The sequence below is a fragment of the Anopheles gambiae genome, chromosome 2, assembly GCF_943734735.2.
Source record: "Anopheles gambiae chromosome 2, idAnoGambNW_F1_1, whole genome shotgun sequence".
Classification (NCBI taxonomy): Eukaryota; Metazoa; Arthropoda; class Insecta; order Diptera; family Culicidae; genus Anopheles; species Anopheles gambiae.
In genome coordinates this window covers 37,784,341-37,799,583 of record NC_064601.1, presented here as the reverse complement: position 1 = coordinate 37,799,583, position 15,243 = coordinate 37,784,341, and the positions used below count along the sequence as shown (strand labels likewise).

General features: G+C 44.0%; 1 protein-coding gene across 6 annotated transcripts in view; it reads right to left on the bottom strand.

Moving 5' to 3' along the window:
• LOC5667534 (uncharacterized) overlaps positions 1–15,243 on the bottom strand; it is a 136,073-nt gene that overhangs the window by 17,151 nt on the left and 103,679 nt on the right. For all 6 annotated transcript variants that reach the window (XM_061641869.1, XM_061641865.1, XM_061641868.1 and 3 more), the window contains exons 4-6: positions 11,483–11,653; positions 4,684–4,828; positions 3,857–3,984 (exon numbers count right to left, since the gene is read on the bottom strand). In XM_061641869.1, coding sequence (XP_061497853.1) covers positions 3,857–3,984; positions 4,684–4,828; positions 11,483–11,653 — 444 coding nt within the window. The remainder of the gene's footprint in view (positions 1–3,856; positions 3,985–4,683; positions 4,829–11,482; positions 11,654–15,243) is intronic.

Genomic DNA, 15,243 nt, shown 5'->3' with positions numbered 1-15,243 from the left:
GTCGGCGTAACAACCCGCGGCACGTTCTGGGACGCTTCATTGCATCGATGCGAATCGAGGACAGGGTCTGAAGTTTTCCCAACACTCACCGTCACCTGAAGATGGGGAACAATCAGATGGCGTGTGGAGGCCATCTCTAGAGTAATGGCACGTTCCGGACATTTTGGGGACCGAGTGTCGCACCAGGGCAGGGGCAGTAGTGCCGCTTATTTCGTGCGTGTCCGCCTCCACTTTGCAGTGTTTTAAGAGGATTTGTCACATACACACATACCCTAGCAGTATACAACTCTTCTGCCGGCCATTTGTAAACGCCTCCCCCCCTCCCTCAGGCGTCTCCATCCATGCGTGACTTATTGCCGCATCTTTGCCGTGTTACGGTCGAGTGGAATTTTGCGCTGAATGTGAGGGAAAGCCCAGGAAGCAGCGGACATGCTGAAATCACACACCGTTGCACGTGCGGCGACCGCGCGGGGTTTAAAATTTTCATTACTTTAACCAGGGACCTGCGATCGTCTCGCGTATGAGAGGGACAGAGAGAGCAAAAATAAGGTATAAAAAGGACGAAAAAAAACGAAACCACGCATGGAGGGGCATGTTACCCTTTTACGGGTGAGCCTCCCGTGACCCGTTAAATCTTGTTTTTATGTACTACACCCGTACTACCAGGAACTCAATTATCCTTCCCACGCGGGTTTCTCTGCGTGTGCAGCGAAATAGCACCGGAAGCGCAAATGGAAGGAAGCTTGATGGTTTACACCATCGGTAGGGTTTTAGGCAGCCGGTGCTGCTGCTGTTGGTGCCGCGATTTGCTACCCGTAAGGACAAAAGGTGCGTTCGCTTATTTGGTGGAGTATTTTCCTCTTTGTGCCGTACTTGAAATCGGGCACAAGCGCGTTTGCTCGCATTACACGTCCCGGGGCATTCCATTGTAATTGATTCACCCGGTTCCTCGGACGGTGGGTGAACGGGTGTGCCGTGGGATGGAGTATACGCTTGCAGTATACAAGAATGTAGACAAAAAAACAACAGCCATGCCCACACGCTCACTATATTTGCAGCGGACAACAACAGTCAGTCGGGGCAGGAACATCTTTTGATGGTGGTACGTGTGGTTTGTAATCGGAGGGCCTTCCACAGGATAGGATCCCGCGGGGAATTTTCTTTTTGTTGTTGTGGCGATGGAATCCTTCAAGCGCAGCTCACCTTTGGTGGGCGTTTGGTAGCGTCGTTCGCAGTGTAACATTGAAACTGCCTATATCTTCCAGAACGATGGATGGTGAGAAGTCGCTTGGCAACAGCCGTTGCCTTACCTTATAGACAGAGGGAACGCTCAGTATAATCTAAGCAAGAATCCGTTGCTGAGGGATTATGCAGGGATTTTCACCCCTCATAATGGTTGCTAGACTTCTTTCAATGTTTTTTAATGGTTAAATTCTTGTTCAAAATGACGTTAGTAAAAGTTAGACGTAGTGGCTACATTTCTCATAACATCTCTTGTACAAAGGTAAATGAGGCAGACCCCACGAACTGCTCAGGAAGAAACGCGTTTAAATCAGAAGTCCATAGAGATGGTTTCATACCGGAAAAAAAGTTGCTGCACTCTATTGAATACAACTAATCAAAGAAGAAGGTACAGCGGCAAGTCCATTCGCCGCTGGTCGCATGCATGAGTACCGCTGCTTGGAAGATTTTTAATTAGATCGCGTGTACAAGTGCTCATATTCCGTGTAAAACCCCGGACGTAAATGGAGATGTAGACGACAACGCTTCGAGCAGTAGCTGGGGGAATTGCAATTCATTCCTAAATCTTGAGCTTTCTCACTTGCTCCCTTTTGCTCGATTCTTCTAGGCGCGCGATAAAAAGTTCCGGTGTTGATGATGTTGATAAGGGTGTGCTTCACATCGTTACTACTTTTTTGTATGTTTTCTTTCTTGCTGGTTTCTGTGTTTGCGAATTCCCCGCTAACCTTCGTTTCGTCAGGCTTGTTAATGTACTTGCTGTTTACAAAAAAAGGAACAATGTCGGATTCACAGTCATAAGCGAATGTTTCTGAATGAATATAATAAAGCTTTAAAGATTTTTCGTTTAAACAAGGATGTATGAACGCACAGCTGATGTTAATGGTATTTGCCGGAGTGTATAACTTATGGTAGTTTGGTTAAACTGTATCCCAACATCTGTTCGATTTATTTATTTCTTATGCCACACTATCAGAAATCGGCTGATTGAGCTGTTTGTTTTTTAGTTTTAAGTTTTGTTTGTTGTTTGTAATAATTGAAGAAAAGGGAAGAAGCTGCAATCACTTTTTTGTAGCCTTAATGTCGAGTATACTGTTTAAGATTTGGGTTTTTTCGGAACTGCATACTTGAAGGTTGAGCATAATTAATTATGATTTAAATGAAAATTGCATTGTTAAGACATGATGCAAACAGCGGAATGAAGGCGACAGATGATGATTTATGGTTGATTTTCTGTGATTTAAAATAATGATAAAATATTGGGAAAGGTTTTGTTTGGACGTGCACACTGTTTCTTAAATTTTAAACCAAAATAGTGCCAAGCATAATTGACTCCTGTGCATCACTATCACGTTATACAGATATTAGTTAAAAGGATGGCTTAAAGGTATGGTGCATTGATTTGGTGCTGGAACGTAAAATTTGTCGTGAAAGATTAAGTAATAAAAGTATTAAACACATTACTCGAACAAACAGTACGCGCGAATATCACACACCAGATGCCGAAGAATGGCTAACTCTTTCGCAAATATGGATTTAACAAAATGGTTCCGTACGAGATAAACGGAAGGTCGTTGGGAAGTTTAAAGCCAGCTTTGCAGAATGTTACGGCATGGCTAAGCTATTTCTCATCTTTTTCAAATGTTTTATAGCGGGAAGGAAGCAGTCAAAAAGGAAAAAAAAACAAACATGAACAAACGAGGCCAAAGAGTTCGAGACCGTACCCGTAACAGGGATCGATGTTTGTGCCAAGAAGTGTTAAAGAAATCTCGTAAATATTGGCACAGAAAGTTGGCATGAACAGAAAAAAAAGACAGGAAACAGGAAACAAACAAAAAATATATCAGAACAATAAAACAAACCAGCTTGGCAGGCGGTACGGAACGCATGTACTACACGTTCGGATCAGCGAAAGCGCGCTGAAAATGGTGCAGCCGAACGGGATAGAGAAAGAAAGGAAAGTTTGTTCTACGGGTTGTACAGATGAAGAATTTCTTCCGAACGGATGCGTTTCTTTTTCACACGTCTAGCGGAAAGATGTGTGAAAAGATGGTAATGGTGAGAGTGAAGGAAGGACCAAAAAAACACACACACACAAACAATTGGAAACAAAAACAAAACTGTAAACTGTGAAGTGAGCAAAGCCCGGAAAAGCCCGGAGAGCAATAAACGGTAGAACAAAAACCAATAGTAAACGGTAAAACGGAGAGACAAATCATCTCGAACGGTTCGAAGTCGCAAAGTTAAGAGTAAAGTTTTCCATCAAAGCTGACGGCTGCTCGTGAGCGTGGCGCGTGTGTGGCGACAGGGGAGTCCAGACGAAAGGAAAAGCGGGAGGAATTTTCAAAAGGACGCTTGAAAGGAACAAATGCAACTGCTTGAACAGCGAGGGGCATCAATGACGGGAAGAGGAGAACTTTATTGAGGTGTGCGTCTGCTTGTAATCGCCAACGTTCGCCACTCTCTTTACCACACGCGCGTCGCAACCGTACAGCTTGGATGGTGGGCCATGGCAGCAATGCGCGAACCGATCGAAACGAGCAGGTAGCAGTAGCAGTGGTAGTAGAGGTAGTTGAAGAAGAAGACGGCTGTGGCGTAGTGATGGGGAGCAACTTACCGACGCAAGGATTATGGTTAACAACGCTAAATATTTTATCACATCTGCGCTTCATGTGATTATTCGGGCAGATGCAGCCGAACATCGGCGATAATCGCAGATTAGTCCACGCCTCGTAGCACAAATCCCTGTTGAATATAGTACACACGGGGTATAATTAAGAAACACGGTTCAGTGGAGCGCCTGCACGGGTGCGTATATGTTATCCATCTGCGGTTCCTGCCCACGGCATCGGAAGCTTCGTGTTGCTTTGTTTGTGATTTTTTGTTGTTGTTTCGCGGTGGCATCGTACTGCGCCACATTATGTTTTGGCAAGATTTCGGTTAGATTGCTTCTAGTCGCAACACACAATGTCGGTGTCGGGGGAAGCATCTTTAACCCCGCCGAGGGCTGGTACATTTTGAAAATGGCGTTTGGAGAAACATTGTGGTACTGTACTTAATGGTTGTGGTTGCGGCCATGGGAAAAGGACTTGCTGGGAAACGATTGTGTACGAATAATCATTTTAACAGCTAAAGAAATTATGTCAGCCAAATAACAATTTTTAGCATAAATGTTTGTTCAAGAATACAATCTATTTCAATTCTCAAATTTTATATCAAATCTTGTACGTGCAGCAAAAATTGCATTGATTGAAAAATCACAAAGAAGTACACAAACGAGGAAACACGAAAGAAGCAATTAAATTGGACTATAGCTTTGCTGCTGCCAATGTTTCTCCAACGCCAGACCAATATTGAACCAACCCCAATCACATAAAGCATGAAGCTGGCACGGACGCGTGTGAGTATGTGTTCGTCTTCCTGCATCCACATCGATTCCCATACCTATCTTCCATGCGGCACTTGTTTTCCCGCACTTTACAGTGTAGCTTAAAATCTTCGAATAATTTTATACACTTTCGCTCCTGCTGACAGACGGATAGTGCATGATTGCACGTTGGTAATGCATCCACCGGGTAAGGATCTTTTTCTGCAATGGAGAGAAGAAGAGAAAAAAGAAAAGAGAGAGAGAGAAAGAGAGAGACCGAAGATGAAAGAATGTTAAATTAAGAGCAAATACAATTTATTAGTATTGTTTTAATGCCACGTACAAATATTTAGAATAAAGTTTTTTTTAGAAAAAATCAATACTTTTTCAGAGAAGCGTAGTAAATAATTTTGTTTTCATAAAACAACATTTTGAAATCAAAATATTTCAAGATTTTCACGGAAACTATCAGCTTTATACGGTCTAGAAAATGGTGTACTGTTTATTTATCCTCGAGATAGCACACATGACTCCATCACAAAACCAAAACCAGCAAGCTCCACCGATCACGATCGCTACGACCTATCTAGTTTGTTCGCTACTGAGAGCCAATGGTTTCCACAATGGAGAGAACACACAGCAAGAAACTAGAAGAACCCCTTCCCGTACGAACTGATGCTATTGAATGCTGATTTGCATAATGTTTGCCACCCGAGGGGTTGCTCAAGCGGTTCGCTTCAAAGCGTACGACTAACACATGTTTTCGGTTTACCATGCAGCTCCGTGCCGCCATAGTAGGAGCACACGAGTATGTGCATTTTACGACCCCGCACAATCGATCTACCTCGGGGAGCTGGTAGCACTCCGGGGTGAGTGAACCTGGAGCCGGGTGCAACTGTCCCGTCTGCTGGAAGTGCACCGGACGAGAGGTCGTGGATGTGGAGACGCTCGTTTGAGAACTTGTATAGATGGATATTAAAGATGTTTAGCAAGTATGGAGACGGTGCTGGTTCAAGGCACAAGTGCCAATCTCTTTTGGCAAAGCGTGCTGCCAGTCCTCGGATCCCACGTTCGGGCTCGGGGCCCTCAATAGCTATCTATTTGAGGTAAGCTTGTGAGGCCAAGGGGTGTTCGGCATGTGCTGTTCCGATGCTCCAGATGCATGACACGGTTTTACGATGAATCGAATCACTTGAAGCAACAAACAGTTTCCAGTTTTTCTTCGTACTCTTAGCTTGGCCCAACAATGCAGTGAAGTGTGGTCAGATAAGGGTTAAATAAATATGACCTCCACTGCTGCAGTGAGCCATCGAGAATCGATCCAAACATGGTAAAAATACAATGTGCTTGACTTATTTTATTGGACAAGATATTGCGTTATGGTTGGGAACAATTTGAATCTTATTTTGCAAATGCATCGCACTGAATTCTTCGAGGTGTTTACAAATGCAATAAAATGCAAGAAATTCTTGGAGAAATTGAAAAATTTGTTCGCACAAATTCCGTTCGCCGCCTGATAAAACCATCCTTGGCTCTGTATTGCAATGCAACCGTGCAAGCAAAAGCCATAACAAAATTGCAAACATGATCAAAAACCGACAACCGGATGGTATATGTTTCACTCACTTTTGCCCCAGTTCACCTCCCCCCCCCCCTCTCTTTCTCTCTTCCAAACCACATTGCTCGATTATTTTCAAACAATAAAATCTTTCCCCATATCGCGCCATCCTTCAATTGCAAACGGAAAGAACTGTGCGGTGGCATTGTCGTGTGGAGACTTGCGTCGTTTTTTTTTGTTAACTCCCTTCCGCATTTTCGTCAACGGAAATAGGTGCCCAGGTTTCCCAGGAAGGAATCGAATGCTGCACTTCCGCGACACTTGAGGCACAGCACATTTTTCCTACCTTCCTAGTAGTGCCGGCAGGGTTGTGCGAACACAAAAGAACCACTGCACCGCTAACCATTGCAGCAGCGTTTGAGCCGCTTACCTGGGCAAATGCAAACCAAAGGGGATTTGGTGTGTTTCTTCGTGTGTATATGTGTGTGTGTGTTTGCATTCTTCTATATAGCTTTCATTGTTCTCTCTTTCGAGCAAGCGCCACCAAACAGGCGAGGCAGCTGTTATTTGCAATAAATTTCTGCTTGAAGTAATTTACTATGCAATCTGTTCACTAGTCGCCGTCATCCGGTACGGTTGTGATGTGTTCTAGTGGTAGGTTATGTTTTTTTTTTGTATGTGTGTTTGTTCTCTATTTCCACCCTTCTTGCATGCTTAAAATAAGAAGCGGCTATGGTTTTTTTTTACGCCGAATGGGTGGTGCATTCTTCGTAGGCATCTCCAGGCAAGTCAAGCGGGTTTTGGTTGCTATTGTTGTTTCCCGTTGCCTTCTTTACGAGCGTCTCATGTGGTCAGGCATGAGGAACAGGAAGCACAAGACAAACCGCTCAGCACAAAACGGTCATCAAACGGAAGATTGCATTGCAACACCGGGAAACATCGGAAGCTATGAGTGGGCTAGCTCTGAACGGGATGCAGGGACCTAGAACAAAGCCCGATCGCCCAAAGAGGCTCGATTTCGCTTGATAATAGCAATCGCTTCGAGACACTTCCAGCGGATGGATAGGCCACCGATAAGGCAGTTTGTGTGCCCGCTCCACCAGGGATGAACGATAATACAGAAACATAAAAGTAATCACATAACGAAAGGAAAATCTTCTTAAGCTCGATTAAACAAGCGCACTGTAGCCGTTGCTTGAAGTACGGGGGTGAACGGGTCTTTCCCTTTGAAAGAGCCAGCACAGAAAGGCAGTAAAATAACAATAAGTGCCCCATAATCAGGCGGCAAAGGCGAACAATACGGACAGGGCTCGGCTCGCCTTTATATGTGTGCCGACTTCCACATGCACCGATTTGAAACAAAAGCTTCGCGCAATTCAGTCACGGATCGTCTTTCGGATGACGGGTTTTGTCATTCAGTCCCAGTGCAGGGAGTGGAAGGATGTTTTTAGATGACATCGTGCTCAAAGGTACCGTGGATGTAGCGGCACAATGATTCTCCCGTTCGGATACGTGCATTCTTGTTTGTATCGATTGGAGGTATCAGGATGAAAAGGATTTTTTTAAATAAATGTAAGTTTCAACTAGTTACCCAAACAAAATTTGTCCCATTTAAATAAGTTGTAAAACACAACCCATCGGAATTAAATGTCGCAATCAAATATTCTTCACAAGTTGAACGAAAATGGTTCCTTAAAAATAAACGAGTTTGATCTGTCCCACATTCTCCCTACAGCAGTGCACTGCTGTAATGATCCACCATAAAAATTGCACTCTCCCGTTGGGGGTTTTAACCAACCCCGCCGGGCTGGGAGTGCCATCACTGCACCGCCGAAGCACGATTGAAGCGCAAGCAATAAAAGCTTTTGCGCTTCTTCGCCTTAACAAACGCCGCGTACGTGCCAACGAAACTGTCCTGTTCGGCGCTTCGGTACGTTCCACTAGTGGCCCGGCCCGGAGAGTGTGTGTGCTTGTGTGAATGTGCCGGAATGGAAAAGTTAAACGCGTGACCAGCGCAAATGCGGAAGTGTATCGAATCTCGACACGTAGCCGGGTGACACTAATGTAGCCGTGAGCACACATGCGAACCGGCGAACCGTTTGCTAATAAACCGTACCCATTGACACACATTGTAGGGAGAGTGGGGGGGGGGGGGAGGGTTTTTTTTTAAAGTGCTTGCGAATATTTTTTACTTTGATTTTTTTTTTCTACTCCCATGCCCATTGGATGACATGTTTCATTAATTATTTCCTACGAACATAAAGAACATAGAACGTAACTGATTTTTTTTTCGTTGCACTTAAAGAAAAGAAAGAGGGAAGCTTTTTTTCCTCTTCTCATAAGCCCGAGGTCGCAAAGGAACGTGATTTGAATTTCCTCTGCCAGTCAATAGAAGATTGTGCTCGAAGACTCACGCCATGCAGTGTAGGCGGGTTGAGCGGTGCACGGGAGTGCAATAAATTGAGGGGAAAACATTATGCTTCGGGTAAAGTTGGGGCTTGCGGTACACAACACACATGCGCTACTAGAGGAAGCTTTCGGTTTTTTTTTAAATTGAACAGGCCTCCACTCCAAAGGAAGACGCAACACAATAACATTAAACGGTGGTTAGGGCAGGGGGTTTGGCTAAGCAAGAAGCATGGAGTAGAAATGGTTCGTCTGCAAAACTGTTTGCGCTAATGGGGCATCAATACACAATCAATAGGATTTGGGAACGCTATCTTAGTTCATTGCTTTAAAAATTCCTTATATTAAAGGACGAGTCAGAGTGTGCTGCTTTCCAATTTATTCAATTGGTTGTTGATCCAAGTTTTCCTAAGTTGCATTAAAACCATCTAACTGAATTGGTTATTATGTCTGTTAAGTTTGTTCTTCAAAGAGACTATTTCTAAACCAACATGTCACGGTCAAATCTCAAAGCAGCTTCCTGTGTTCACATCACCCTATAATCCCCTAAGTTTACGTCAAACCCTTGCCCCAGCAATAGTGATGCAAGGGCGGACGGATTTTTCATCAAATGAAGTTGTCATGCGAGAATGCCATTGCACCGAATGGTTGCCTTCACGGAAGTTGCATTTTCTTACCACTTTTCCCTTCCATCTTGAGCAAAACGCAGAACGACAGCCAGCGAAAGTTATGAAATTTTGAACCCTTCTTCGTGGCACTTTTCAAGACTTTCCCCCCACTGTCCAGGTCATCGTTGGTTCAGTGTTCGCTTTTGGATAAAAATTGCACCAACCATCCAACCACCCTGTTGATCTCTGTATCCCTGGTGTGTGTGTGTAACTTTGGTAGAGCGATGGGTATCGGTGTAGATGATTTGAACGACCTTCAGTCCCAAGGTGATGCAGCAGAGGAGCTGAACATTTTGGAACACCGTACACCGGTAAATGGATTCGAATTGGGAGATGAATGTAAGACTGTTTCGCGTACCTGCTCGGCCCATCCCGCTCACATTCTAACCCGTCTTGAGCTACTTCGGCGGTTCCTTTGCCACCCGTTTTTGTTTCGTTACGTACAAACTTCCTTTCAGCACAACGGCCACTCTTTTCTGCTTTATGTGTGTGTAGTAGACCACCGTCAAAGCCATAATACGCTGTCATGTTCAGTCAGCTCGTCAGTCACCCTCGAGGACGGAAAACCGAAAGCGTACGAAAGAGGTGCCTGTCCCTCCGTGAGAAAACGAGAGGGAGAGAGAGCGAGAGAGAGAAAAAAAGGATAAGAGCTTGAGCCAACGGCAGCGGTGTGGTGAACTTTTGTGTGCTCATAAATAAATTTTGCTGCTGGAGATCCATATTTCGTGCTCACTGCTACTGCTGCTGCGGCAAACTGGGTGAACGGAAGAGGGAATGATTCGGAAGACAACCTCCGGAGGGTGAGGAAATTATATGTTACCTGAACATCCGGAGCTTGGGATTCGGTTGTTTCTTTCTTGCTTGCTAAACCAGGCGGCGAGCAATGGCAGCGTTGGAAAAGCTTTCCGTACCGTTGGTTCCCGCACTGGAAGGATTATTTTTTGCTCGGATAAATATTTTTAAAGCTCATTCGCCCCATCCTGCCCATCCTGCTCTTGCTCATCCAGTGGCATCGTAATTACATCGTTCTTGTGAAGCAATTCTATCCAGCCAAAGCTAAGTGAATATTTGTAGACAAAATATTTACCGGAGCCGGTGAGAAGAGACTTGGCTGGCAATCGAGGCACTACGGGGCGGCCGGGTGGTTCCACCACCCACGCCCCTTCTCACCCTCACTCTTTTCTCTTCCTTTCTCTCTCTCTCTCCCTCTGAAAACATACCAACACTAACTGACGTAGCAGGGTTTGTTTTATTTTGTACGGTATTATGCAACAAATCAGAGAAAATAATGCACGAAAAGGAAAACATACCTCACATTCCATGTCTGCACACACAGTTTGAACGAGTATTGTGGTCTGGGGCATGCAAGCGGCACATAATTGTTAAACAACTCTAGAGCATTATCAAAAGGTTCCTGCCAATTTAACTTTCGTGCACAAATTTGGTGTATTTTGTTAAGTATAATTTAAAAAAATATGTTTTATCTTATCCAAGAATCCAACAAACATCAACATTTGGATACATTGCACCGGAATATGATCTGCACTTAGAAACATCGAATAAGTGCCAAGCATCAGATAGCTAATTAGGAGCTTTGAAAGTAAGCGACAACTGTCGGCAAACTATTCCATTGCCATTCCATGGACTCTGTTCGTTGCCGCCAGCGCACTACGGAGTGGCTCTCTTTGAAGATTGCGCTGAACGGCGGGCCACGGGTCGTTGATTTTCTTGCTATATTTTGAATGCAACCACGCGTACCCGACTACCGAGCTTGATGCTTCGAGCAACATTTCATTCCCGTAATGAGCTAGTTGTTTGTAGCGCCCGATAAGTAAGTTAGTAAGTAATGGGCTAGTTGTTCCAGTTCCTGTCACATCGGCGTAATGAATTTTATAGTTGAAATAACAACAAAGAAGTTATCGTGAGCATAAGTACGTTGACTCTATTGACATGTTTCCCAGCAGCAATGCTGTACAAAAGGGCTGTGCGTATTGCTGGTGTTTGTCACGGTTAAGTTTATTTCTTTAGCTTTAGATTTTGTTATCATTTCTTCGATTAAATTAAGAGAATTTGTTGTAATTATCATTAAATTAAGAGTGTTAGTTGTCTGCCTTAAGCTTACAGACTAACAGACAAAAACCAAAGTTACCTTACAACAACACAACCTGGCAAAACCTGATGCTGAAAAATGAAAAGAACAACCGGAGGGAACCACAATTTTCCATGCGAATCCGCTTAGCTTACCTTTCTTCGAGACGAAACCGCAGGGATGATCGAACAGGAAGTCCCGAAAATAATTACAGTCCGGATCGATGCCCGGCTCCTTGCACAGGCAGGTGGGCCGGAAAAAGGGAAACGCCTGCAGCGTCCGGAGGGCGGCCTGACATTTCGTTACGGTAACGGTGCTGCAGGCAACTGTAAAGAGAAAGGAAAGTGAAAACCTGGGGGTTAAATGAAAGCGAACGCAGCGCGTAAAGGAGACGCGCGGTAAAAGGTGAAGAATTTCTTGGTTGTTTAATGATTTTCCCACGTCTTAAGCAGTCGTTAGTAAATTTTTGAGCCCTTTATTTTGTTTGCTCCCTTTTTGTCTTTGGGAGGCGTTGTTTGGGCGAATGAAAACAAAAAACCGAAAAATGGTTCGCAAAAGCAGCGGCCAAAAAGGTGTGCTGGCTGGGGAGGCAACATTTAGGTCGGGATGGATTAAATGAATCCTTGCGTGATCATGTGAACGTTTTAGATGGATTTTTTGTTGTTGCTGCTGCCCTTCTTGTTCAAAACACATCAAAATCACTCCTTTTCGCTGCCCGCTCAGGTCGGTGCTCAATATTCTCTTTTCTGAACATATTTTCCAAGACAGCCCTTTTCATTGACCCGTGGCTAGTTTTGCAAGGGAGTTTTTTTTTTTCACGGGATTGCGGTTATTGTGTGTTTTTTTTCCTGCATCCATTTTCAATTTTTCTTATTTTTCCGGTTACCAGTTTTTCCCCCTCTCAAACCGAAACCCAAAAGTGTCAATGAATTTTTATGAGAGAACCTTTAGCAAAAATCGAGAAAACCGGTACCGTACGGTCGGTTTCGGGATCGGATTGCTGTGGTTTACCGGAACCATGGCGCAGGTGGTAGAAAATGAAAATTTAATTCCTATTAAAAGCACTGTTCCTATCCACTGTTCACCAGCTGCTAGATATTTCGGAAAATGGGGTTTAGGGAAGGTTGTGGGAGGAATGCAGGAAGAAGGCGCTGAGTAGCATGCCTCACTTTTGCTATGCGGCTCAAAAGTGGTTAGTAAATTGTGCGATATTGTAGCTCATTCCGGTAGCTTTAATATGCTTTACAAAACAAAACACTCAATGCATTTGGTATTCGATTCCCTTACTTTACGAACCCTGGCGGGGTTCGCTGCTGAAAGCAATGGTGCGCAAGCTTTAATACCGTCGGAGCATCGCTCAACTCTCGATGGTTCAATAAAATATTTTGAATAATTTATAAACCTCCGCCAGCATGCAGCAGTGCTCAGCATCTCAGCGTCTCCGTTTCCACGAATAAGACACATTCGCAGCGTCCATAGACCATCTATCTTTCATAGTTTTTTTTTGCTCCAGCTTACCCGGCACCCTCATCTCGTCGCCCCAATTTATGTCGCACTGCTACGAGTTGAAGCATAAAATTGGGCATGGTTCCGGTCGCGAATCGTGCCGGATGGCTTCGCCGCATTTATGCTCCTTGGGTGCTTCACGGTCACGCGAAAGCGAAACCTGCGAGTAACCTGCGAGCTTCGTAAGTTTTTGCATCCTTTCCGGTTTGGGAACAAAAACGCGGGCACAGGAAGGAACATAGTTACTTATCATTGCCGTGGGAACCGTCCGTTTCGTTGGCTGATGTCTTTGAGGGAGACTCAAAATTCGTTCGGTGGAAACGGTGAAAAAATATCAATCACATAATGGGTTGAAGGGAATGTTAGAGCAGCACAACAAAAAAGCAGCAGTATTGTTGCAGCTTGTTGGAAAAGATGCATATTCAAACAGAAAATGTCGATTAAATTGCAGTTCCATGCCTTTTAGGTGCAATAATTTGAATTGAATTTGGGTTTTCGGGCTCAATGTATATGAATTTTAATGCTTCAATGATTCATAATTCATTCTTTCCCTTCAATGGATTTATTTCGTCACCAATGAACAACTCTACCTCTCATGCTCGGCCATAGAACTCACAAAAAACTATCTCCAAGTTATTTAGACTATTCTGTACCAAGATTAAAACCTTAGTAAACTCAACAGGCGCATCATTTGCAATTTAAAATGCAACACAGTATTTTTCGCAGAAATAAATACGAAGGCTGACGCCAAACGTACCCATTTCATTTGTCACACTCATAGGGTAAAAAAGAATTCAGCGAAACAAAACACACCGAGTCACTTAATCAAATCCGTTCCCTTTCTTTACCCCCTCTACCCCACAACCCGATGGCAGAATGAAAAATGATATTTATATCCTTTTTTTTTTTAGCTGAAGAAGAAACAAAATCATATTGCTCCCCATAAGTTTGGCTCGTGCCCCATCAACGTAAAATTACGAGCGTGCAAAATTAAGGATCACAATCACCGGTGACCGAATGGGAACGGCCACCCCGGACGGCCACCCAAAATCGGAGGCCAGTGTTGTGCTCAATGTGTTTCAGCACCATTCAGTTCATACCAGTGCTACACTGCTGAGGAGGGTGGGGTCGAAACGGGCAACTAGCACCGGCTTCATGACCCCGCGGAGTGTTGGAGCTATCTACATAACAAAATAAAAACGAAATAAAATAAAATAAAATAACCGAGCGCTGACCTTCAACTGGTGCTAAATCGACGCGCAAGAGGTACGGTTCGAAACAGTTCGGGGCCCCAAACTTACCCGGGACCCCAAAGACCACATGATGGAACCATTTTTCACATCGAATATACTGCGCGTGCTTAGGAGTTTCTCAGTGTTGTGTGTGTATGTGTGTGATTGCCATGTCTTGATTTTCCCACCGCAGGCGGGAAGGCAATTATCGGCCGATAATAAATTATTTACAAGCCATATTTATGAGCTGCGAGGGTGGGTGCTGGTGGCCATCGTGCTGAGGTACTTCTAGATAGCGGTTAAGAACTCCAACAACCTAGTATGTGTGTGTGTGTGTTTGTGTGTATGAAGTGAGTAAGGTTCACATTGTTTCTTCAGCAGTGTTGTAAAAAGGAGCATTTCAACACAATGTTCTTTAATTTTGTTTAAATGGTGTGTTTTTCAAGTATAATAAATGAATCATACAAGCTTAAGTACACTAAACAAATAGTTTAACATAGAAAGGAAGAGAACTTGCACCTTCCTGTCAGCTTGTTTTGATGATCGACATAATGCACAGTATGTAACGTAATGTGAGTTAAAGTTTGCTTGACTCCAGCTTTACTGTAATTTGCTTTTTCCCCCTCAACAACTCAACAAAACATTTCATATCCCACGGATTCGTTTCCACCACAAATGACGAGGTGTAGCATATCTTATTACGACGTTTTACTTAAGTTTCCACCGCCATTCACCTCCGATTCACTGGATGAAAATAACGAAGAATGGAACGCACACAGAAAGTATGCTCCACCGGTATGAGAAGAAAACTACCAATACTACTACTACTACTTCTCATGTTGTTGCCACCACTACTACTACTGCTATACAGTCCTTCACCCGCGATGGTGGATTCATAAAAGAACATTAACTTTGTCAAAGAAGCAACAACGAAGAGTAAGGGTGAGTGAAAACGAAGTAAGCCAACAGCGAAAAAAAAGGAGCTGTAATTATACTTTCACGATTTCGTCGATTTTCTTTCCATTCCGTGACGTTTCAAGGTAAGAATCGACCGTCGCGGCCGGCCTCAAATCCAGCTTACAACGATCCGTCTTGGTAGCGCCATCCGTGGCGTTTTCTTTTTTTTTTGTTTTTTTTTTTTGCAGTCCACCGCACGCCGCTTTTGGGCTATCGGATTG